The 23,770-nt window shown below is 34.9% G+C and overlaps 2 protein-coding genes and 1 non-coding gene across 3 annotated transcripts in view; 1 reads left to right on the top strand and 2 right to left on the bottom strand.

Moving 5' to 3' along the window:
- The first annotated feature begins 213 nt into the window (after positions 1-213).
- Positions 214-4,319, top strand: NOL7 (nucleolar protein 7). The gene is made up of 8 exons (XM_039857808.1): positions 214-599; positions 678-738; positions 1,368-1,429; positions 2,879-2,910; positions 3,165-3,252; positions 3,572-3,693; positions 3,771-3,848; positions 4,136-4,319. Exons 1-8 carry the CDS (start codon positions 217-219, stop codon positions 4,210-4,212), a joined length of 903 nt encoding a protein of 300 aa, XP_039713742.1. The 5' UTR covers positions 214-216; the 3' UTR covers positions 4,213-4,319.
- Positions 4,320-5,033: 714 nt separating this feature from the next.
- RANBP9 (RAN binding protein 9) overlaps positions 5,034-23,770 on the bottom strand; it is an 81,041-nt gene continuing 62,304 nt past the window's right edge. The window contains exons 8-14 of the mRNA XM_039857802.1: positions 22,200-22,308; positions 20,837-21,027; positions 19,560-19,704; positions 16,148-16,269; positions 14,303-14,454; positions 8,955-9,066; positions 5,034-6,030 (exon numbers count right to left, since the gene is read on the bottom strand). Of these exons, the coding sequence (XP_039713736.1) occupies positions 5,900-6,030; positions 8,955-9,066; positions 14,303-14,454; positions 16,148-16,269; positions 19,560-19,704; positions 20,837-21,027; positions 22,200-22,308 (962 nt within the window). The 3' untranslated portion in view covers positions 5,034-5,899. The remainder of the gene's footprint in view (positions 6,031-8,954; positions 9,067-14,302; positions 14,455-16,147; positions 16,270-19,559; positions 19,705-20,836; positions 21,028-22,199; positions 22,309-23,770) is intronic.
- On the bottom strand, positions 23,394-23,526 carry LOC120599222 (small nucleolar RNA U109). Its single transcript, XR_005651832.1, has one exon. It is a non-coding gene; the product is annotated as a small nucleolar RNA U109 (small nucleolar RNA).

Below are 23,770 nucleotides of genomic sequence, written 5' to 3'. Positions count from 1 at the left end.
GGATCTTCTTTGCCTGGAAAGAAGCCTCATCCTCACCAGCTCTCACAGCTAGCGCTCGGTTGCTGCGAGCGTGGATGAATATCCTGCAGCCTCCACGGCGCAGCCTCACCGCCGGGTGGCAGGAAACACCCCCAAGCTTTCTCAGGCCACGCCCTTCCCCGCCCTGCGCATGCGCCTCCGCTCATCGTGGGGCCATCTCCCTCGTCCTATAGCTTAATGGCACCTCCGATGCTGCAGGGGGCGATGAAACCAGCGTCGCTTGCTCTTCATGTCACGCTCGACTTGCGTGCTGCTGCTTCCAGGTCAAAGGTCAGGCGGTCCGGCGCGGCGTGGGCCATGGTGCAGCTTCGGCCGCGCGCGTCCCGCACCCCGGCGTCGGCGTCGGCGATGGTGGACGAGGGACAGCCCACCTCGGAGGAGGAGGCGGAGCACGGCCTGCTGCTCGGGCAGCCCAGCAGCGGCGCCGCCGCCGAGCCGCTGGAGGAAGACGAAGAAGGAGATGACGACTTTGACGACGAGGCCCCGGAGGAGCTGACTTTCGCCAGTGCCCAGGCGGAAGCGAGAGAAGAGGAGCGGCGAGTTCGGGAGACGGTGCGCAGGTTCGGAGCCCCAGGCGCGACCGGCCCCTCCTGCCCCGCTTGTCTCTCCCCGCACTGACTTGTCACGCTTTCTCCCAGGGATAAAACACTCCTGAAGGAGAAGAGGAAGCGACGCGAGGAGCTGTTCATCGAACAAAAGGTTAGAATGTAGGGAGGCACCGCTTTAAAACAACCCGGCTTGCGGTCGAATTCTTACGTTTGATGCTAAAGCTGGTAGGATACGGGAGTGGGTTAAAAGTCGCTAATATTTCTTCTGACATCGGTGAAAACAAAGATGCTTGTACTCTTTGCCGTCCACCGATTGAAAATGGGAATGGGAAAAGGTGTGAATTTGAAATACGGTTCATTCCACTTCTGACACTCAGCTCGCCGGGACCCACGGTCATTTCGCATCGCAGAGGTAGTTTCTTTATCTGCAACTGGGTTTCTAAGGGCTGTACAGTATAATTGATCTGCTATCTGATGTTTGGCAGATTAGCCATAGGGAACTGACTCCAAATGGATGTGGCTTAACTGCTTTCAATGTATAAGTGACCTGAGGGTTGGAGTACAGTGGGCGCCCTTTCCGTTCTCCACCAGGTGTTCCAAAGAATGTGGAATAGGTTTTGAGTTTTGTGATCCCAATTTTGACACAGTTTAGAGATAGTGGGGGTAATGGTCAGCCTAAGCCTAGGATATAAGGCTGTCCTTAAAATCTTGTAACTTCAGAAGCAACGTGGGTGTGTTGTCAGTACCTTTTTATTGACTTTTTAAACGTCTTTATCCAAGAAAAGGAAACTCCTGCCAGACACTATTCTAGAGAAGTTAACTACAGCTTCACAGGCTAATAAGTAAGTATTGGATCTTGTTATATTGCTTGCTTACGTACACCTAGTTTTGAATTACATACTAGTATATTTATTTGAATCCGTAAACTGAAAAAATAATAAGGCTGAAATTAAGCTACACAGCAGATATTTGAATTTAGTAGGAAAGGCAGAAGGAAGTATTTACCTTTTAAGTCTTTTGCCATTTGTTTTTGTTCATTTTCATTGGTAACTCTAGCTTCCAAGTTCTTGATCCTAGAGTATTTATTCAGTAAATTGTTAAGTGACTGTCATTGTTACCTCGGCGCAGCGTAGACGGTGGTAAAAGTGTCTTGAAATTTATCATTTAGTGGAGTAGCAGACACTTATCCACAGGCTCCTAAAACGCAGCAGTTTTGCCACCCATTGAATGTTTAAAGCCAAATGCTGTCTGTAGTTGTCCTCTTCCTCATCTATCCCATGGAATCAAACTTCTAAATATATTTTTCTGTCCCCTTGTCTTCTCCCTTAATGCTTTATGTTCAGCTTAGCCCTGTAATTTTACCTAGGCCAGTGGTTCTCAAATTTTCTGTAGAACTTTCCCAGTTATTCAGATCTTGATTAAACATATGTATGTGGAAGTGGTTCCATAGCGTAGCAGTTAGCACATCTGCTTTACATGCAGAAGTTCCTGGGTTCACGCCCCAGTGGAGCCATGGTCCATGGTCTGTGTCCATGCCACCCTGAACAAACCCGATGTCTGATTTCGGAAGCTGAGCAGGGTCAGGCCTGGTTAGTACTTGGATGGGAGACCGCCTAAGAAGACCAGGTGCTATAGGCATGAAAAGAAATAAAAAAAAACCACCCATATATATGTATTTGGTGGCAAATTCCCCTTTCATCTTTTAAAATGAGGCCAAGTCACCTCTTTGTTTTCACTCCACCTACCCCATTACTTCCTACTTTATATATAGCTTTTCTGCTGTGCAAGTGCTTCTGTTTAGGCATCTCATAATTGTGTTTTGTCACTTTACATTTGTCTCACAGATTCCTCAAGGCCAGTCCTTGTCTCTTGCACTTAAAACTGTTGAATTATTAATCCTTTGTGTTTTTTTCAAATGAGATGGGCCTACCACCTTTCACTTCATATTTCAAGTGACATATTATGTAACTGATTCTTTAAATCTTTCACTTTAACTTCATTAACCACAGCAGTCTGCTTTTTTGGAAGCCTAGTAATATGCTTTCAAATTTTAAATTCTGAGACGATCCTCCCATCCAGGTATCTACTAGTTTGTTGATTAAGAGTTGGTGGCAGTGCACTGGGGAGTGACTTGCTTTCTAAAACTGATTAAAGAGCCTAAGTAAAAACTGAGCATAATGGTAATGAAAGGAGGGATATCTTATTTGTAAAGCCAGATGAAACTGTGTAACAAGTTGAATAATTTTTGCTGTCTTCCATTCCAATCAATGTTTTTGTTGTTCTCGTCTTAGCATAAAGAAATCACCAGGAAAATTAAAAGAAGGTATGACCTATTCTAATTTAAATAACTTCTCATGTAAGTGTCTAGTGCATTTGCACAAATTTGCAGTCAAATGTTATTGGCCCTTAGCATGAGAATAAGGCTGGCCAAGTTTAGCTTGGCCTCTTCTCTGTATTTCTTACAAATAAAAATTGCATCCAAATTAATGTGTAGTGGGTATTTAACATGAACTCCAGTAAATGTTCCTGATTTGTTTTTACATAAGTGCTAACTAGAAATAAAATTCTGTTTTTCAGTTAATTTGCCAAAGAAAAATGAAGAATGTGATAAAGGAAGTGACTCCAAGAAAGCTAAGGAAAAAGTACAAAAAGTACAGTCTGTTGGGTAAGAAGAGTCTTTTTTTCATGTAGGTTATAAAGGTGACCATTTGAGAGAAAGTATTGGCTTATGTGGGAAAGTATTTTAATTAGTAGTAGTTTCAAGATTGGATCCTTGGTGGAATAACCAATTGTAATATTTATATAAAAACAAAATATTTGCTCTACTAAAATATGAATGACTGTTATGTGACTGTTAGTCTGTGCATATACAAAATCAAGATTTTTTTTTTCCATTTTTTGAGACAACAAAAATACTTTATTTTGAAGGAAGCACGGTATCAACCCGATTCGTTTTGACCTTTTGTATTTGTATTGATCACCAGCCAGAATAAAAGCTACTTGGCTCTAAGGCTAAAAGATCAAGATCTGAGAGATTCAAGGCAACAAGCAGCCAGAGCCTTCATACAAAGTTCTTTATATGGTCCAGGAACCAACAGAACTACTGGTAATTTCCTTATGGACTGTTTTCCTCACTTTTTACTGCAGATAAACAAAGAAATGATAAATAATTCTCTTTTCTAGTAAATAAGTTCCTGTCTCTTGACAACAAGAGGTTACCAGTGAAAAAGGCTGCAGCCCAGTTTTTAAATAATGCTTGGGGTAAGGTCCACAGCTTTGTTTTCTTGGCTCTGATTTATATATTTAATGATTTTTTTTTTTAAAGGAGATAATTATTGAGTGTCTTTTTATAATGGCTTCTATATTAATCTTTTAAAGTTGCTTCTGAAAAATAGGCCAGTGTAATATGTATACATATAATATACAATCTAATTTAATAGACCTAATTTTAGTATTTATATTCATATAGAGGATCTTGAAAAATTTTAAATTGTTTCTTGGGGATTTTGTATCTCTAATAGTCTTACTGCACAAACTTTCTATTCTAGGAATCCAGAAAAAACAAAATGCCAAGAGGTTTAAAAGACGGTGGATGGTCAGAAAGATGAAAACTTCTAAGAAGTAAATCAAAGCTAAATGAAGAATGAGAGCTTTGTATTTTATAGGACTTATAGTTTAGAAGATTAATTTGTCATTTAGAAATCTAATAAATCATTTATAAATCATTTTAAAGGGTCGTTACAAAAATAAGTATTTTGATTTGGAAGTACCCCATCATATTTCATCATTCTGGATTATACTTGTGCCTTTAGTCTTTGAGGGTCCTGGAAGAAACAGCAGTTTAAAAGGAATTTTTTAAATTTCTAAGTGTTTATCCATTTAATTGAATACAAGTAATGGCACTTCTGTCCCTCCGCCAACCCTGTAGTGGGTGTGTGACAGGAATGGCAGAGAGGAGGAGGAGGAGAAATGGACATCCAGGAAAAGTCTTTTCAAATGCCTTAGTCTGAGATGTACTGATGAGAATCTGTCTCACAAAATATGGAATGAGAAAGAGTAATAGTTGTGAAGGAGTACAATATCTAAATGTAGGTAAATCTATTCTTAAGGAAGGTTTAAGCCTCAGTGTACAAAATAGGTAACCAAAGGATATGGTTTTATCCTGTTGAACAGCTTGTTCAAATTTTACTTTTAGCCAGTTTAGGGGTTTGCTTTACTGGTAAGTAAATTATGATTATAACAATAAGGAGATTAATTTCTCCTTTTCTTTCTTCGTCACTCACAGTATCAGGTTTGACCTGATACAGGGAAGCCAGTAAACCGAAGGCAATCTTAGGTTGCAGAACTCAGATTTACAGTAAAAATCATTCATTTTAATTGCGCTAATTTTATATTAATCATAAGTATGTAAGTACCTAATATATAAACTCAGTTCTGACACTCTAGTATCTGTAGAAGTAAATTTTTAATGGCTGGTTAATTATATCACTACATTTTTATTGCAATATAGTACTCATTTAAGCACTTAAAAATGGAAGGTGTACAAAGATTAAATTAAGACACGGTAAATTGACTAAATATTTGGTTTTTATATAAATAAAGGTCATAACCACACCGCTGACATGTAATACTGTTATAATACAACAGTTAAACTTGTGAGTCTACAACAGAAGTCGTTGGTAGTTAAACAGGAAACAAAGTTGAAAAGACCATGTTAAAACAAAACTACTGGGACTAACAGGTTGGGATTGTAAGTAGCAACAAACGTATTCACTCAGCTCCTGAGTATTTCAAGTTTTACAGTACACATTAAAAATGATTTCTTCCGTCAACACTATAAATTCAAACTGTCAGATGTTTATGCATTTTGCAAGTTACACTGATTGAATGCTTATATGGGAGTGGGGGGTCGGAACATCTCCCAATTTGAAGTTTACATCACCCACATGCTAACACAACACAACTTGTTCCATTTCCTTCCCCCCTCTCCCCCCCCAACAAAGAAGGCAGGATTTTTGGTTTCTTTTAGGTTAATTGTTTTAAAGGATTTGTGATGATCAATTTAAACGTCTGAGATTCAGTAATATTTAACTCTTAGACAACTAAGAGGTTAAAGATGGAAAATAATTTCTCCTAACACTAAGTTAGAAAATCATTTGCATCATGCTGTAAACTAGGAAGCAATGTAAAGCGACAAAAACCTGTCCCCAGTACATAATTAAAAAAAAATCTAAATTTCAAATCAGCAGAGCTGGTCTACTTCCATGTTGACTATATGCCACAATATAAGTGTGAGCTCCTTAAATGCATAGCTAATGTAGGTAGTCTTCCACTGTGGCAAATGCACAGGATCCAATTCCTGATCGAGCCATCAGTCCTAGACATTGTGTGGCCTGTCCCATTGCTAGGGCAAGTGGAGGTTGCTTTGGCAGATTGTGGGTTTCTGAGGAAAAATGATTAAAAATGGAAATAGCAATTAGCAAGACATTTAAAAAAAAGTCTTATCAGGAAAATATTGCATTATGTACAAAATTACCAATAGACATATCACTCTTAACTACCTAACTAGCAAAGATCTAAGCAAATGATTAGTGCCTTGGAGGTACTACTCTTGATGGGGTAATATGGGTATTCCAATTATAAGAAAAATTTTTGCAGAATTAGACTTTTAAAGTGTTAGATTCTCTAAATCTTTTAATTCTGTGTTAATTATGATGGGAAACATAATTTCTTAGCTGACAGTTACAGAGGGGGAATAAGGAATATTTAGTATTCCTCCTCTATTTGACCAAGGTCAGTTGGGCTAAAACAGAAAAAGGCAACAGGTTTTCAGTAATGTTTCACTGATGCTTTCTTCCTCTTCTGCGGGAAAGAGGAAGAGGATTCAACTGAGGCCGCCTAATTGTCTCCAAGGCATATTGGTGAATGTTATGTGAGCTGGTAGAGAGCAAAGGGTGGTGATGACCATGAGAGATGATAGAGCAGAATTATAATTTTAGAGGGATAATTTACAACTGACAGGTCAAACATTTAAAAAATTGCCAATAAAGTTTTAAGGGTCTGTCACACCAGAAATTTGTCAGACAGCTGTAGTACAAATGTAGTAATTACCAAAATTTGTTTTCTTCCAGAGAAAAAATGAACCAATGGTAAAAGTGGCTAAACTCACAGGAGCTAATAATTTCTCCTTGAGAGATATCCAAATTTTAAGTTTATGCAGATTCCCAATTAATAAAATTACTAATTAGTCCTTCACAGACATAGTTGACAACAAAAGGCAAAAGCAGTGATATGTGACTAGTAAGGCTCCATGTGATTTAATTCTACTCTTGATCCTGAAGTTGCAATGTGGTAGGAGAAAGAAAAGTTCCAGAAGGAATGAAGCAAAAAGGAAGCAAGTTCAGGATTTAAAGTATAAGAGGAAATAAAGTAGGATTAAGAATACAAGAATAAAAATATGCAAGAAAAGATACACAGGTTGGTGAAAAAGTATGGTCTGAAAAGTGGTCTATGATTATTAAAGTACTGGCTATTCTGTGGCAAAATGTTATTTAGCTAAATTTTGATAGTGATGAACATGTTTTTGCTGACTAAGGATTGACTTTATAATTTAAACTAATTCTGCCTTAAGAACAATTTAATTTTTATACAAAATCAACATAACAGTGAATTAAAACTCAAACGGAAACATCCTTTCAAAAATGTCTCCTGAAGGTTTATAGGGAAGTAACCTTGCTCAAAGGAAATCATCTAGGGGTACTTTATTACAATTTTATTCTGGCCAGGGAGGCATATGGTTATAAGCATTTAAATTTTTTGGATACAAAACTTAGAGGGATTACAATTAATATAACTTTAAGCACTATTTATAGATTATATACTATAGTATTTATATATATGCACACAGACCTCCCAACAGCAATTTAATGTCATTAATTTTGCAGGAATTACATTTAATATAATTTAATAAGCACTATAGCTGAACCTACATAAGACGTAGCATAGTATGTAAGATTACATATATCTTGGATAAATGGTCCCAAGCAACTTAATATTTAAAAATTTAATTCCCTTGAAGATCCCAAGATATAAATAATTGTTCACTTTTCTTCAAAAATGTTTTCCAAGTCTGAGTATTATCTAAATACAAAGTAAGGCTGTATGATTACCTCTATAGGGTAAGTAATTTCAAAAGTACAATTACAGTAAACTATCATTACCCCACAATCCCAACATTGCTACTGAGTTACCAATAGAGCTAAAGGAATTTAGTATAACCAAAGAAAATACAACACATTAACACAAAGAAAATTCACATTATTTATTATACACAAATTCTAAATTTAGGAAAACTACAACACAAAAGACACTACCCCTATTTTCAAAACTTCAGTATGAGACACAGAAAAATGAATTTTATAAGGGCAAAGAAACAGATTAAGGCTCAAATATGAGTACTTTTAATTGCTTCCTTTTACATTTCTGGCCATATGAGCCCAGGCCCTCATTCCAAGTCTCCCTGTTTAAATATCCTCTAATCTACTCTTTGGTACTTTTCTAATCTACCAAAAGTGGTATGAATCATGGCCCCAAACCTAATAAGGCCAAATAGCACAGAAATGACTTCGAAACTAGTCCCATTTTACCGGGGATTTGAATTATCAAGTCAACTAAAAAATTACTCTTACCTTTGAAAATAATTGCCCAGAAATTAAAATATAGTTTTATGTAATCAACCAACCCTATCGAGGTCATATATAAATGCACAAAAAATAGTTATAGAATTCATATAAAGTATTGTTCACTACATAAACACTATAATTATACTCTAGTGAGTCGCTCACAGGAATGGCAACCAACCAGGGGAACAGCAAATTCCAGTTTCTCACTTCATGCTCACCCCTGGCTAAGCCTATTTAAACTGCGGTTCTTTTCCCCAACCACCCTTTTTACTTGGTAAGGGCATCTAGCTGAATGTGCTTAACTTTAATGCAAATATAATTTGACGCCAAGGGTTGAAACTGATGGGCCATTCCCAAGTCACTTGGAAGCACCTTATGCCCATATCTTAAGCATGGCAGAAGCTGTGATATGGGTGGCTCAGGCCAGAAATGGTACATACACACACAGAAGACTAATTTACAAACTTCCCCAGATGCACCCCAATGTATTGTTTTTATTCCACTTGAACCCATTTAACCTGGAACTGAAAGAATAGAGAAGGTTTCTATATTTTAAGGTAATTTTAATTTTTAAAATATAGAAAACATTTCCCTTATAATTTTACCAAAATATAAATGCCAGCACAAATACCATCTCAAATGTTCAGAAAATCTAGTTGGAGTTGGGCTTTTAGCCTTTACTTACCTAATATTGCACTGTTAAGAGCTGAGCACACAGGTTCTCTTTGAATTGGGTCAAGCTGATTTCCAACTGGACTGTTCCAAGGATCCGAATAAGCTAGTAAACTGAATGCATCCTGTTGAAAACATAGCAATTTGGTTTTTAACTGAAATAGTTCCCTCTCCGTGCTCACCAGTTATAACTGAGAAACAGATAAAATGTCTTTAAAGTACTAGACTACTGTGACATTTAAACCCATTTACCTATATATATTTTTACCTAGTATGCGGCAAAGCCTAATTTGTTTTTATTCTTTTTGTAAAAAGCCATTTTCATTATCTTTCCCTTATCTTTACAACACAAACAGAGCAGAGAAAAATATTAAAAACTGAAAATTCTTGTGAAATGGGTTAATACTGGTTAAGGTAAAGAGCAGACAAAACATTCAAATACTTACAATCTATTATCATTTGATAGAAATCTGATGTTAAAAGAGTAGGGCCTGCCTATATATTCTTCAAACAGATGTAGGAACTAGACACATTTCACTGGATGTCATCTTTTCAAACTAAGTAATTAGAAAATTAAAATGGCTCCCACCATTCAGGAATATTTAACAGTTGCAACCATCCTGAAGCCACCTTTCCTAAAGTAGCCGACACACACACAGTAATCTTTTCAAATGACTCCTTTTGTCTTCTATGGGAGGCACATACTACAGTGGTTTCAGACACTGGCATTGATCACCAGTACGCATCACCAGTGTGGCCTGTGCCAAGTAATGACCTCTCTGTCAGTTTCATCATTTATATAATGAGGATTATAAGAGGTCATATTTCACAGTCATATGAGAACTAACTGAGCTAAATGAAATTAGCACTGTCGGTTCATTCTAATCTTTCAATAAATGTCTTATTATGCCAAAAGTCAATTCCCTAATCTGGAGTAATATTATAATATAGATACAAATAAAGTTAAGATACAGGACACCTTCCCAATTCAGAAAGCATATGTGGAGAGGTACTGAGAAAATTGTAAATCAGTGAATTCAGTAAGAAAACTTTCAAAATGCTAATTACAGACATGTGGAAGACTGAAATTCCTAAAGAATATTATCTCTTAGGTACTACTGTTCTGAGAGCAGAGGTGGGGGAAAGTCTTCCTGGTCCACTATTCTGGTGTCCTTTCTCACCCAAACTAGCCTTCCACATTGTGCAGATAAGAGAAGAACTGCCTGTAAGGCAAAGCTGTGCAGCCAGTCCGAGGCTACATGGGATATAATGCAAATATAATTTGACGCCAAGGGTTGAAACTGATGGGCCATTCCCAAGTCACTTGGAAGCACCTTATGCCCATATCTTAAGCATGGCAGAAGCTGTGATATGGGTGGCTCAGGCCAGAAATGGTACATACCATCTCATTCAGTTTGGTTTTTAACTGAAATAGTTCCCTCTCCGTGCTCACCAGTTATAACTGAGAAACAGATAAAATGTCTTTAAAGTACTAGACTACTGTGACATTTAAACCCATTTACCTATATATATTTTTACCTAGTATGCGGCAAAGCATACTAGGGAATACATGTGCCTCTAAACAAACACATGTGGCTCCTCCAGTCTCTTATACTGCTAAGTATTTCATTCACATCAGACTTCTTGACCAAAATATTATACTGAAAGTTCTATGAAGATTAAAAAATTACTTATTGTACTATTTTGAATCACCAGCTATTCGTAAGTGCTGGGTACAAGGAAGAAGCTTCATACACCTGCTGACACAAGACCTATTCTCAAGTTTTTAAGATACTTTTTGCATCCCACAAACCTACCAGTTTTTATTTCCTGGTTGCCCATGATTCAAATTTATTGATGGAAAGAATATTAATATTCTATATACTGTGAAACTAACTCTATAATCGATCACATTACTTCTAAAGACTAAGCTTTGCTCAAGACTTAATTTACCCCACAATCATCTAAAGAGGTACCATCCCCATACTACAGATAAAATTTTTAAAAAGATATGCTACAGAACTGTTCAAGGAATAATTGGTAAATAAAAACTTTAAGCAAAAAACTATCCTCTTGAGTCTATATATCCAGACATGCTTCCACCGAAAAGGTGAAATGTCCCACATCTTAAGACCATTCTTCTGTTTTTCTATTTACATTTTCTAGTATTTAAAACAAAAACATAAAAATGATGGTAGTAATTTGTCATGCACTAGTACTGTGTGAGGCAAGTACTGTGTGTTTCAAGCACTAATGTGGATCACCTCACTTAATCCTCACAATAACCATACAAGGTGGATACTATCATGCCCATCATACAGAGATGGAAACTGAGGCAATAAGAGGTTAAGATCACAAGCTAGTACTGTACTTCTTTTAGTCAGATGCAGTTCTTTATAATTATCTAAATATTAAAAGGAAAAAGGTCTAAATTTCTCTCATATTTTCAGTATAATTGAACAAATATTTATTGGACAGAGCAGCCAAACAACTGAGGATACAGCAATTACCAGGACCTAGTCACTGTTTCAAGAACTCAGATAATCTTGTGGGGAAGAGAGCCATGTAAATATATAACATACAGTGTATTGCTAATAAGGTACAGTGTATTGTCACATGACACAATTACAGAAATAGGCTCAAGCTACATGGATACTGAGGCTGAGAAAAAGGCATGGATGGAACCAAAGGTAAGGGGTTAGATCCTAAAATGCCTCCAAAGCCACACTGAAAAGCTTGAATTTTTTGCCAATAAGGGAATGGAGCTTTAAATACAGGAGTGATATGGATTAGACTTGATTATAGAAGGATCACACAGCAATACTATGAAACATAACTTGGAAGTATAGTGAAGCTATAAGCAAGAAAACTAATAAAACCTTTTAAAAAAAGTTTACAGCATCAAGTTCTCAGTAGCAAATATGGAGAAATTGTTTTCTTTAAAAGGGAATGAAATCGACAAAGCAACATTAATGTTATATCCTGCTGTAAAAACTTAATTGGTAATGGTAACCAAAGGAATGCAATTAAGGTAGCAATGCCACCGTACTACTACTGCTAAATTGGTAGGTTTCTGGAAAGCAATACTATATCAATATGTAGCAAGAGCCACAATAAATATATTCTTTGATTCAATCAGGACTTTATCTCAGTAGAATAATTTTAAGAAACAAAGATATATGTATAAAAGTGTTCACTAAAGCATTTGAATAAAGGCAAAACTAATGAGAACAGTGCTTCTTAAAACTGATACAGCAGCACAATATAATGTAGCCTTTTAAAAATAATTGTAAATAATGCATAAAGACTGGAAATAAATTTTTTATGATAAAACAATACAAAATAGGATAACCAAAATTACTAACTAGGTAAAAAATATATATGCATATGGGATTTAAAGCATAAAACTGAAACTATCTGTGAAATATGGCATTATGGGTTACTTTTTATTTTAAAAAATAACTGCAGTGGGAATAATTTTCGGAAGGAAATGTGACATTATTTAAGTATGATTCTCAAACTGTACTTATCTCTGGCTTAAAAACTATAGCAGTTTCTAAACAGGGTGAGTCTAAATGGCTTTGTTTCTGTTTCGATTACTAGAGTTAAAGCTCCTTGTTGGCTGGGGCTGCTCATCTGTATTTGACTCTCAGCAGTGCCCACAGTAGTGCCTTGCAACATTACAGAGGTTCAATAAACAACTGCTGAACAAAGTCAGGTAGTTCTCTTGAGAGCTACTGGCAGACTCAGGCAGGTAACGAACAAAAAGACAACAGGGAAAGAAGAAAGGAAGACTGAAAAAACTACAGAAAAGGTTAAGAGAAACTGTGGGCTGATGCAGGAACTTCCTACCATTTTACCACAGGTGGGCTGCTCTAATGGGCTGCAATATGCAGTTATCCCATGACTGACAGAAAGCAAAATGTACGTGTACCTTACGATAAAGCATTTAGCTACATCTTACCTTCAACTTTAACCAAATCAGTCTCTTTCTATGTATGTATATATGATTCAGAGGTTTATATAAATCCAGAAGAAAAAAAAAAAAACCACTACAATCATGTGTGACTTGAAATGAGTAAAAGGAAAAGGAATAGTTTTTAAACCTTCCCAACTACGGAAAGAAAACATTTATTCTTCATGTTGCCCTCAAATTCTCCAACCTTATTCTTTAGATATTTCCAAGTTAGATCAGTTATTCATCTCTATCTGGATCAAGAAAAGTTTGGGGAATGGGAAGGAAGCAGCTCAGAATATTAATGGAGTCGCTTAAAGTAGTTGGCATTTGCTTAGAAGTCAGATGTAAAATCAAAGCCATCTACATTCTTTAGATGAAGAAGATGAAATTACACTTTCACATAATTCAATATGTAATCAAGAAATATCTTTGAGAATAGGCCATGTAATGCCATTTTCTGAGCTTCATGTAAATTAAAATCAAAGACAGTAAGCTGATTGAGTGAAATCTTAAATTTTCACAGGCATAACATAAATCACACATTCCTTCATCATGCTCAGTTAGCATAAAGTTTTAACAAGAAAATAGATGACCTGCTGTAAGAAGTCTATGAATTCTTAAAAACATTTCATATTCCCAAATATCCCCTCAAACAACAGTTCTCAAAGTACAGTCCAGGGACACCTGGGTCCAAGACTCTTTCAGGGGGCTTTGTAAAGTCGAAACTATATTCATAATAACACTAAGATATTATTTTTGCTTTCTTGAGTATGAAAAAAAAATTAAGAGTGATAACATCTCTACAAGTAATTTCAATGCTGACTTAAGGTAAGGGAAAACTCCATCTTCAACTGATACACAAAATTGTGGCTAACTTACTAAACTGTTTAAATTGATCCATCTAACTCGCTATCATAATCATCAATCCAGAAAAAAACTAAAAATGTAAAAATGTATTAACTATTTTGGCTTCAAGGATGACTCAAATTCTTCACCAATCATTATCAAAATGAAAACCATGTATTATACATCCAATATGCTACAACCCTGAAAAAATGTTTACTAACAAAAAAATCTCAAATTTAGTTTTATTAGCACACTCACATTTTTCCTAATAACTGCCAATTTTACTGCTGAGAAAACTAAGAAAGTTGAGAAAGTGCACACAATGCCGACAGGTCGCAGAACTGGGACAGAATCCATATTTTTCACTTGAAGTCCAGTGTTCTTCCCAGCAGAGCAGAGCTGCCCAACCCCATGGAACACTTTCACTCTCAAATGGGCAGCAAGCCGGGGAGGAGTTTATGTCCAAGTACCCCAACAAGAACTTCTAGCACTGCTCAATGTTTTACAAAACTACATTTTAATTCCTTTATAATTTTTCAAGGGAAAACAAAATTTACCTTCAACATTTTTTTATTTGCTGTGTTCTTGCCACATTCTCTCCTCAACTGTTCACTCATGGCCTGCAGCTCTCTTCCAAAGTGAATCATTCTTTCTATGGCGGCTTGACTTCCTCCACACAACTGGCGTCTTAACTGGCTTGAATCAACCTCTGTAAGCAAAACAAACAAGTATTTTATTACCTACTGAATGGAGTGCAATGGAGAAATGAACGTAAATTGCTTATAACATTTTGTACATTTCATTTAGGGACTATTACCTAATATTTTCTCTAAATATGCAGATTTACTTTTAATTTAATATGGAATTTTGCAGCTAAAAAGTATGTTTTATCTAGGTCTCAAGAGTCTAGGATCCAAAATCTAGCATGCAGTTGAAAGTCAGGTGACAACCTCTCACAGTGTTAGGATGTACCTATGTCAGGGAAAATTTTATGAAAAGTTAATAAGCACAATTCTCTAAAACTATATTAAGTAACATTAAGAAAAAAAAAAAGTAACTGCCTCTTGGGCTACTTTAACTGACACAGAATAGAAACACAATAAAATGATTTTTGGAAGCTAAGAGCATCTAAATGATTCCAATAAAAACACAGAAGACACCATATTATACTAATAAAAAAGGATTATACTACTTTTAGAAAAATACTTTTAGAAAATAATTTTATAGAACTTGGTTGACAATAATCACTGATCAATAATCTAACCATTTAAATAATTAGTAATAACACAAATCACTAATGAGTTAATAATTATTAAGCACTTACTTTGTGCTATTAGCTTTTCACAGATTAGTTAATTTTCACAATGACTTATGAGGCAGTTATTATAATACTCATTTTACAGATGAAGAAACTGAGGCACAGAGCTTTTAAGTAACTTGTCCAAGGTTACACAGCTAGTGTCAGTTGCAGAACCTGAATCCAGATAATCTGGCTCTAGAACTTTTGCTCACAATCACTATGCTTAAATTACTCTTTCAAAAGACACTGAGATTTATGATATCTGAAAGAATAAAACTAGGCTACCTTTTACTCATATTCCTTGCTTGAAAAAGTGAATTATACATTAGAACACATAATCCTCGACAAAGTAGTTGTATAATAAAGAACTTTGCACTGATAAAGTAGTTTCTTAAATATACTCTTAGCAATTTGAAAAAATACCTTTAACCTCAAAATACTAAGAAATCTAATGTTGCCAAGGAATTCTGACAAGAATTTATAAGCTTCAATAATTTTCACTTTCTAATTGATTAGAAAGTTTGCTGACAGTTTAACTCTATGGTACAATTTACTATACAAGTCAACAAAATAAAATGAAGCATGCCACTTAATTTTGGTTTCTTTGGTGGGGTGGCAGGGTGAGTCATACTTAAGCACCTACTATGTGCCAGGCACTGAACTGTGCATAGTCACATATATTCACATTAAATAAATTTTAGAAATTGTTCGATTAAAATTTATAAAATCATCTCTACCCATTTAGCCTTTACTGGCTATAGTGAAATAAGTGTAAAAATTTTTCCTATCTCCAGCCTTAAATATCCTAAAGGATATTTAACACTAGTTAAGTTGGTACTGCTACACTAATGACAGCACTGAAGTTGAGCCAAAACAGTTTAGCAAAGAAAACTATGTAGCACTTGAGAAAGTACAGAAAACTAACTTTGCTGTCTAGCAACCCACTCCTACAAAAGTTTAAGTAATGTATATTACTGTCAAATCCAATAGCACATACATCTTTAAATTGATTTATGCTCATCAGCTGTGAATCAGTACAAGTAAAAACATAACCTTGTAGTCATCATTTTTTATTAAAAATGTAAGAAATATCACTGCAGACCCATTTCGGTGTCACAATCTTCCATTTCGTGGTCATGTTTAGAGCTACCATTTAGGAAACCATTGGATGAAGTTTCTCCAACTCCATTGGAGTAGTGATCTGTTTCCATGTCTACATCATTACTGAAAACGAAAAAACAAACCTAATTTTAGAAATCGTATACTTGCAGCTTAGTTTAATATAAATTACTACTCGACTACATAGCCTACTTATAAACTGACTTCATAATGCAACAGTAATCTGCAAAAAAAGTTATTTAGTTAAAATCTTGAATGGATTCAAAGCTAAATATATCACTGACTTCTAACAAATTTGTACTCCTGGAGGAGATAAGGGAGAAAATACACATGTACTAAAAATGTAGTGGTTTCATAACTTTATGTCAATATGGAGAAATCATACTTCGGCACATACTTCCCACTATTTGTCAAACTTAGATCTGCACTTCATTCTTTGTTAATCGACTATTGCCCTAGAACCCACCACCCTCGTCCCAGCATTCATCTCTAGCAAGTAGGGGCAAAAAAACCTCACTCTCCAAACAAACTACTCCTGGAGCCCACTTCACCTCCTTTCCGTCCTCACGTTCAACTCACTTCTAGACTACTTTTTCTTTAACAGTCTTGACGTTTTGGCATTTGTCCTCACTACTTAAAAATAGACCCTCTTTCAAAGGTAAATAATCTTAAAAACTACTCAGTCTCGTCCTCCCTGACCTTTCTAGCACCCAACACTATTTTTCTCTCACAGGCTTTCTTATTGGCTAAAGATTACAAAGTATTGCCAAATATTTAGGGTGTTTCCAATTTTCACTCATTTCACATTTACTGAATGAATGTGCCGATAATTGTACCTGCACATACTGAAGTTGTCGATGTAGGCCCTTCAGATCATCCCCACTCTAATCTTTAAGATTCTCCTATGACAACCCAGGTAAAGATTATACAGCACTCAGAAGGAAATATTTGATGCAAATGGTTTGAAAATATTTAATTAAATTATCTTTTCTCATTAAAAAAGCAATGTGTATTTATTTGTAGAAAAAAAGAACATTGAATGTAGATGAATGAAAAGCACTCTATGCATAATGCCACCAGAGGTAGCCACTGGTTAACAAGCTGGGGTGAGTTTTTATTGTATGAGTTTAAGCGTGTGTGTGGGTGCGCAGGGGCAAACACACTTCTATCAGTAAAACCTATTCTGGAAAAAGACAGAGAAAGATCTAGGAAGAAGGGGGCAATGGCCCTAGGACTCCCCCAGTCAGAAAAGCTTGTTTATTATCTTGACAAACTTTGAGAATTGATAAGAAAAATCAAACTTTAAAAATTATGTTTAATTTAATGGAAACCCCTAAAATCGTAGCTTTTAGTGATTTTAATAATACACTAAACCTTTTTTTGACAATTCAATATAATATTTAGTATTTATATATAAATGAAATGAAAGAATCCCCAGTTGAAAGGGATTCTTTCATTCAACACACATTCAAGAGCCTCTGCCATCTAGGAGCAAACAACCTATTAAAAGCTAATCAAGTTATTATATTACAGAGGATCAGTACTATGATAAGAGTTAATCACAAGGAGTGATACAACATTTGGTAGGGATGCAAATTAAGAAAAACATCCTGGGTAATATCTGAACTTGAACAGACGTGAAGGTGAAAATGGAGAGTCAGGAGAAGAGGATTTTGGATGGAGAGACGTATAATGGAAAAAACACAAGTCTGGAAGTCAGAAATCCTGGTAAGTAGTCTCAGTTCTGCAACTTACTAGCTGCTAATTATTGACTTTAAAAAAAGCCATTTACTTTTCTAGTAATCAGCTCTACATCTGTAAAATGGTTTTAATTGTTAATGCCATCTTTGCCTACTTCACAGTATTGTTTTAAGTAAAGCCATTGTCAACTATAAAATAACTGTTACTGTTTAACAGTTTAAGGAATTTAAAAGCTTACTTTCTTCTCCTTCTATACTGCAAAGGAGTATGCTGTGTCATCAACTCCTTCCGTTAAGCTTGCTTCTCTGAACTCGGATAATAATAGGTCCCCCTTTAGCAACTTCCTGCCATGAGCATAGTATTTAAGAGAAAAATCCATGAAGTAACTGCAATCCTACCCTCAAAAAATGGCAGAATTCTCTATCAACAATAAAGTATTAAAGTACCATAAAGTATGATAAAGGCTTAACTTTTTAAATTTCCAAATACACATTCCTACAATATTCTAATTTTATATCTTCTATGTCATCTCCATCATGAAAGACTACCCTGACCTCCTCAACAAAAGACAGTCACTTTTTCTGTTCTTTTCATACCACTTCTGTGGACTTCCATTATAACTAATACCACAAGATACAATTAGTTCAGTAAATTTTTGTCACTTGCGATACATAACCTGGAAATTCTGATAAATTTCCAAATTTTCAAACACTGACTTATATATATACTCCTTTCTCCAGAGTATTTCCATTAAGATTCCATGCTAAAAGTTAGGTTCCCTTTCCTTTCCTGAGAAAGTTCTGCACTGATGAACATCCCCCTCAAATGCAGTGTGACCAATTCAGGTTAAAAGACCAAAACAACCTCGAATTGATAAAATTTATCCATTATTTTTATGAAAAAAGAATTATCATCCTACTAGTCCTGAACCAAATTAAGATTCAGACGCTGGATGATTTGGACAAGTTGAAGTCATAAGAACTTGCTTTCACACACTACTATTCAAATGATTACACTTCAGGAACCTTTAGGTTTCATGAACATTAAACCTGAGTATGTCATGGTACCGTGATACAGACATCTCTTCTCTCAAAGCTCTTTGAAGTCAGAGAGGCATTCTTCCTGCCTAGCAGACTGTTTGACATCCAACAAGTCCTTAATACTAGCCTCATGCTCTGAGTTTACTGAATGACTTAACCACATCTATATTCCAGCTATTTAAAGATAGGATCTCAGAAAGTCTTTGTAAAGTTAGTTATTTGAAACTCAGGAAACATTCTACATATTTACATCAAAAAATGCACAGAGAAAAAATAGTTATAAACATTTCATATGTTAATACTAGAGGTTAACTACGCTACTGTGTCTTAACTTGGAAACATAACAAATGACATTTATGTCATCATCTGTATAGGTCTCTGGGGATAGGAAGACTGGATTTGGCCTTATAACACCATTAGAGGGAAGAGAGAATGGAGAGTAAGAGGAAAGAACAAACGAAAGAGCCTATGTGCATTACTGGGAGACTGAAAAGCTCTGGGGAACTTATTCCCTACCCTTTTATTCTCTGGGGGTTTGGGAATTCCCAGACCTCCATCATGGGCCATATAACTCAATTTTTCCAAATCTTTAAAAATGATGACACCTGTAATTAAGTTGTTTACCATAATGCAAAAGATAGGGAAATCACTTACCTGGTGAAGTTATTAACTTGCTGTGATCTTGACATATTTATACTGTTCAATTCTGGTACATTCAAATTGGATGACTGGTGTTTACTATGGCAATATGACTGATGTGCTTTATTTGATATTACACCATTACTACAACTTTCAAAACCTGAAAAAAAGGAAAAAAGACAGTTCATGAAAATATAAACAAACACTAATTTATTATTAGTTTATAAATAATGTATCCATATTCTGATTTTTGTATTTAAAACTTTAATAATATAGGACTGTCGACAGACTTAAGAGTAAACAAATGACTAATTTCTTTGAAAGGATATAAGTACACTGAATTGTAGGCTGTAATTATTGCCTCCTCTAACATTTACCAAAAGCTAGATTATAGATCTCATTTAATTCTCACAACCCCCTATGAGGGTAGTATTACCATCACCTCCATTCTACATATGAATATACTGAGGTTAAGAATTTGTCTAAGCCTGAAATGACTATGATATTCAAAAGGGGTGGTGGCTAAGGATACAAACATGAGAATCATCTATATTATACAGGATGATGCTGTAAATAGAGTGGTAGTAATGCAGAAAGGTATATGCTGAGTGAGAAAAAGCAAAGGTGTTACTCTATAAAGGATGAGAAACAATATTTAACTTCCATTTTAGAAAGTTAAATATACAGAGGAAATATAACACCTTGGGGAGAAAACAAAATGAAAGAGACAAACAAAGAAAAAAACTTAAAGATCAGAAATAAACTTGTAGAAGTGATGTCATTAAAACCAGGAAAGGAGAGAATTCTAATTAAGGGAATACCAAAAGCCTGGGAGACTAAGGCTAGTGAGCCATAAAAGGGATAGGAGAAAACGAAGCTTGGCCGAGAAAGAATGAGATAGCTGGCAGCCCAGCTAGATTTGGTGACTGGTGGCATAAGCCATCACAGCCACATCACCACCACCTTTACACTTATACTTTATTACAACACACAATTACCTTTTCATTACCAGATATCTGTGATTTAATTTCTAGAGACAACTCGAAAGTTGGCTTTCATTTATGAATATCTGCTATAATAACCTATTCTCAGAAACAACTCAAGCTCCTGGTACTAAAAATACACGAATCTGATCCACCTACAAATTCTGTTCCATAACATCCTGAGATCAAGTATACACATGTGCAAAACAGCTACACAGATATATCTAGATTTAAAAAATTTTTATTTTGGTACAAAAATATAAAGAAGGATAAAAATGTAAAAATAATGCCATTAAGAGTGAATCTCACCAGAAAAATGTGCAGTACTTCCTTTGCCTGATGCTAAATTGTGGATATTCATTCCATGGCTGGGGCTCATACTTGGACTACTAAACGGTCGAGGACTAACAGGATAACTGTCTTGAGATTTTGGACTTCGGCCTCCCAAACATCGTACTTCACTATCTGTACCATTCACCATTTCTATAAACTGACGTACTCTAAAAAAGAAAAAAAAAAATTTACTTAGATATCTTCAAATAGCTGTTTATTTATTAAATAGCAAAAGATTTCTGAAAGGAGACATTTTAAGAACTTGCATTTATCAATAACTTTCTTTGGCTCTTAGTATGCTAAAAATACTAAATAGGTTTTATATACTGCACTACTTAGAATGAATTTAAGATTTTCCAGAACAATGAGACTATAATGCAAAAGACACTACATCTCCTTTAATCAAGATTTACTATGAAAATGAAAATCTGTAATAAAATCAAAATAAATTCCTTTTTTAAGCTAAGAACAATTTAATCAAAATAATATTTGCATTTGGTAACAAATCAAATAGTACATAAGAACATGATGGGACTCCAGCAGATATTTCTACTACACCCTTATTCATAGCAGCATTATTCACAAAATCCCAAAGTGGAAGCAACTCAAATGTGTATTGATAGATGAGTAGATACACAAAATGTGATATATACATACAGTGGAATAGCATTCAGCTTTCAAAAGGAAGTGGAGATTCTGACATGTGCTACAAAATGGATAAATTCGGAGGACATTATGCTAAGGGAAATAAGCCACTTTACAAAGGACAAATATTTTGATTCCATTAATATGAGGTACCTAGAATAGTCAAATTCAAATTCAGAAACAGAAAATAGAATGGTGGTTGCCAGGAGGTCGTGGGAGAAATAATGAGGAGTTAGTGTTTAACCGGTACCAAGTTTTCATTTGGGAAGATGAAATAGGTTGTGGAGATAGACAGTTGGTGATGGATACAAAATAATGTGAATGTATTTAATACTACTGAACTGTTATGTGTAAAAATGGCAAGTTTTATGTTATGTATATTTACCACAGTTTTTAAAACTGTTACAGACTTATTATAAGGTATTTTGCAGAAGGAAAAATGGATTCTCACCTTCTAAATAAGATTTTCACATTTTGAAACATAAAGACAGAAGAACAAACACACAGCAAAAGATGCCATCTGCTTGTAGTCTTCAATGCAAGTGTTTTTATAACCTGTTACTGAAATGTGCTATATTACAAAATTATATGTAAATATTTGAAACAAGGTAAAACAAAAATTAAACATGGAAATAATTTTGGTTACATATAACATACATATATACAATAAATATATTTTATTAAACAAACTCACTTTAATGTGAAAAGAAGATTAGGATTTCTTTCAAGTAAACTTGGGTATAACTGCTGTGTTGTTTCAATGGCTTCTCCCATTCTTCCTGCTAACACCAATTTCTGAATTCCTAATTAGAAAAAGAAAGGAAAAGATTAATTTTTTAAGAGTAGAAACGTAAACTTAGTAGACTCTTAACAAAGAAAGACTTAGTGAAATATTTTTAAGTGCATTATTGTGATTAATTTCTTTTTCTAGAATCAAAGTTTCTATTAGGTGATTGAGGAAAAATTTCAGACAAAAAATTAGAAAAACAAACTTTCATAAACTATTTTAAAAAGTCAAAAATGATCACTCATACAAGTAATATAGAAAAAACACCTGTTAAAAGCAATACTAAAGTATTAAACACTAAGATTAAAAAGATGGATATATTTATGGTATACACAGTGTTGATGGTTTCAAAGATATATACTGATCTCCAAACTTATCGAACTATATTCGCTAAATATGTATAGCTTTTAATATGTCAATCACACCTTGATAAAGCAGTTTTTAAAAAAGCCCATAAGGAACATTAAAGAAATAATATTAAAAATGTCTTATCAAACATGATGACCTTTTGAACCTGGTACTAAAAGAATGCTAGACTTTGAGATCTGAATTCAACAGTCACTGAGCATTCTCTGTGTTAGATATTTGTTAAATTAGATGATGAGGATACAAAGAGCAAATGATCATCTGTTCACCAGAGCTTTAACATAGTCAGAAAGATAGACAGGCATACAATAGCTACAACACAATGAGGTCAGTGTTGTTACAGCAGTCTGAACTATAAAAATTTTTGTTTTCATCCATCATGATTTCATCCATCATGTTCTGTTTTTATGCCTATACTTTTATTAAGTCATACCCTCCCAGATGGGCTAACTGTAGAAATTTTAGAATGTCTAACTATGGAACAGTTATCATGGTGACTTACACTTTTTGGAATAGGCCCTACGGCTCTGACCACAAGCACTAGGACCTAAGCAATAAATGCTTAACACAGTACTATCTTAAATTCAGATAGCAATTTAAATGCAAAGATATTTAAATTTCTTTCGCTTATTACCTCCACTAACATCTAATCACGGGACAACTTTATCAATTAAAAAACATTTTATCAAATGTTTATTTCCTGAAAGCTCAAGAAAACATTTTTTTGTTGTTGTTTTATGTAGGAGAAATATACTATTATTCCACTTCTACTGTAAGGTTGGCAGCCCTGAGAACTCCTTTTTAAATGTAGCATGCTATGGATGTATTCTTGCTCCCAAAGGAATGAGGAGCAGACATACACATGCAATCAAGAAAATGTTTTTGAGAAAAAATGGTAAAGCTTTCTTACAAATATTTCTCCAAAATTATATAATTTTATATCCAGAACACTAACAAAATCCTATGTGAATTTTAAAAAAGTACTTTCATAAACTATTAAAAGGTAATCTTCAAAAATGTCAATAAAAATAAATTTCAGAGCCATCAATTTTAAATTAATCTATTTGAAAAGTTTCTAATTTGAAAATAAAATTTCTATAAATCAATATAAC

Source organism: Pteropus medius, unplaced genomic scaffold (genome assembly GCF_902729225.1).
Source record: "Pteropus medius unplaced genomic scaffold, Ma_sr-lr_union100, whole genome shotgun sequence".
In the NCBI taxonomy this organism is placed as follows: domain Eukaryota; kingdom Metazoa; phylum Chordata; class Mammalia; order Chiroptera; family Pteropodidae; genus Pteropus; species Pteropus medius.
This window is presented reverse-complemented; position numbering and strand designations above follow the sequence as displayed.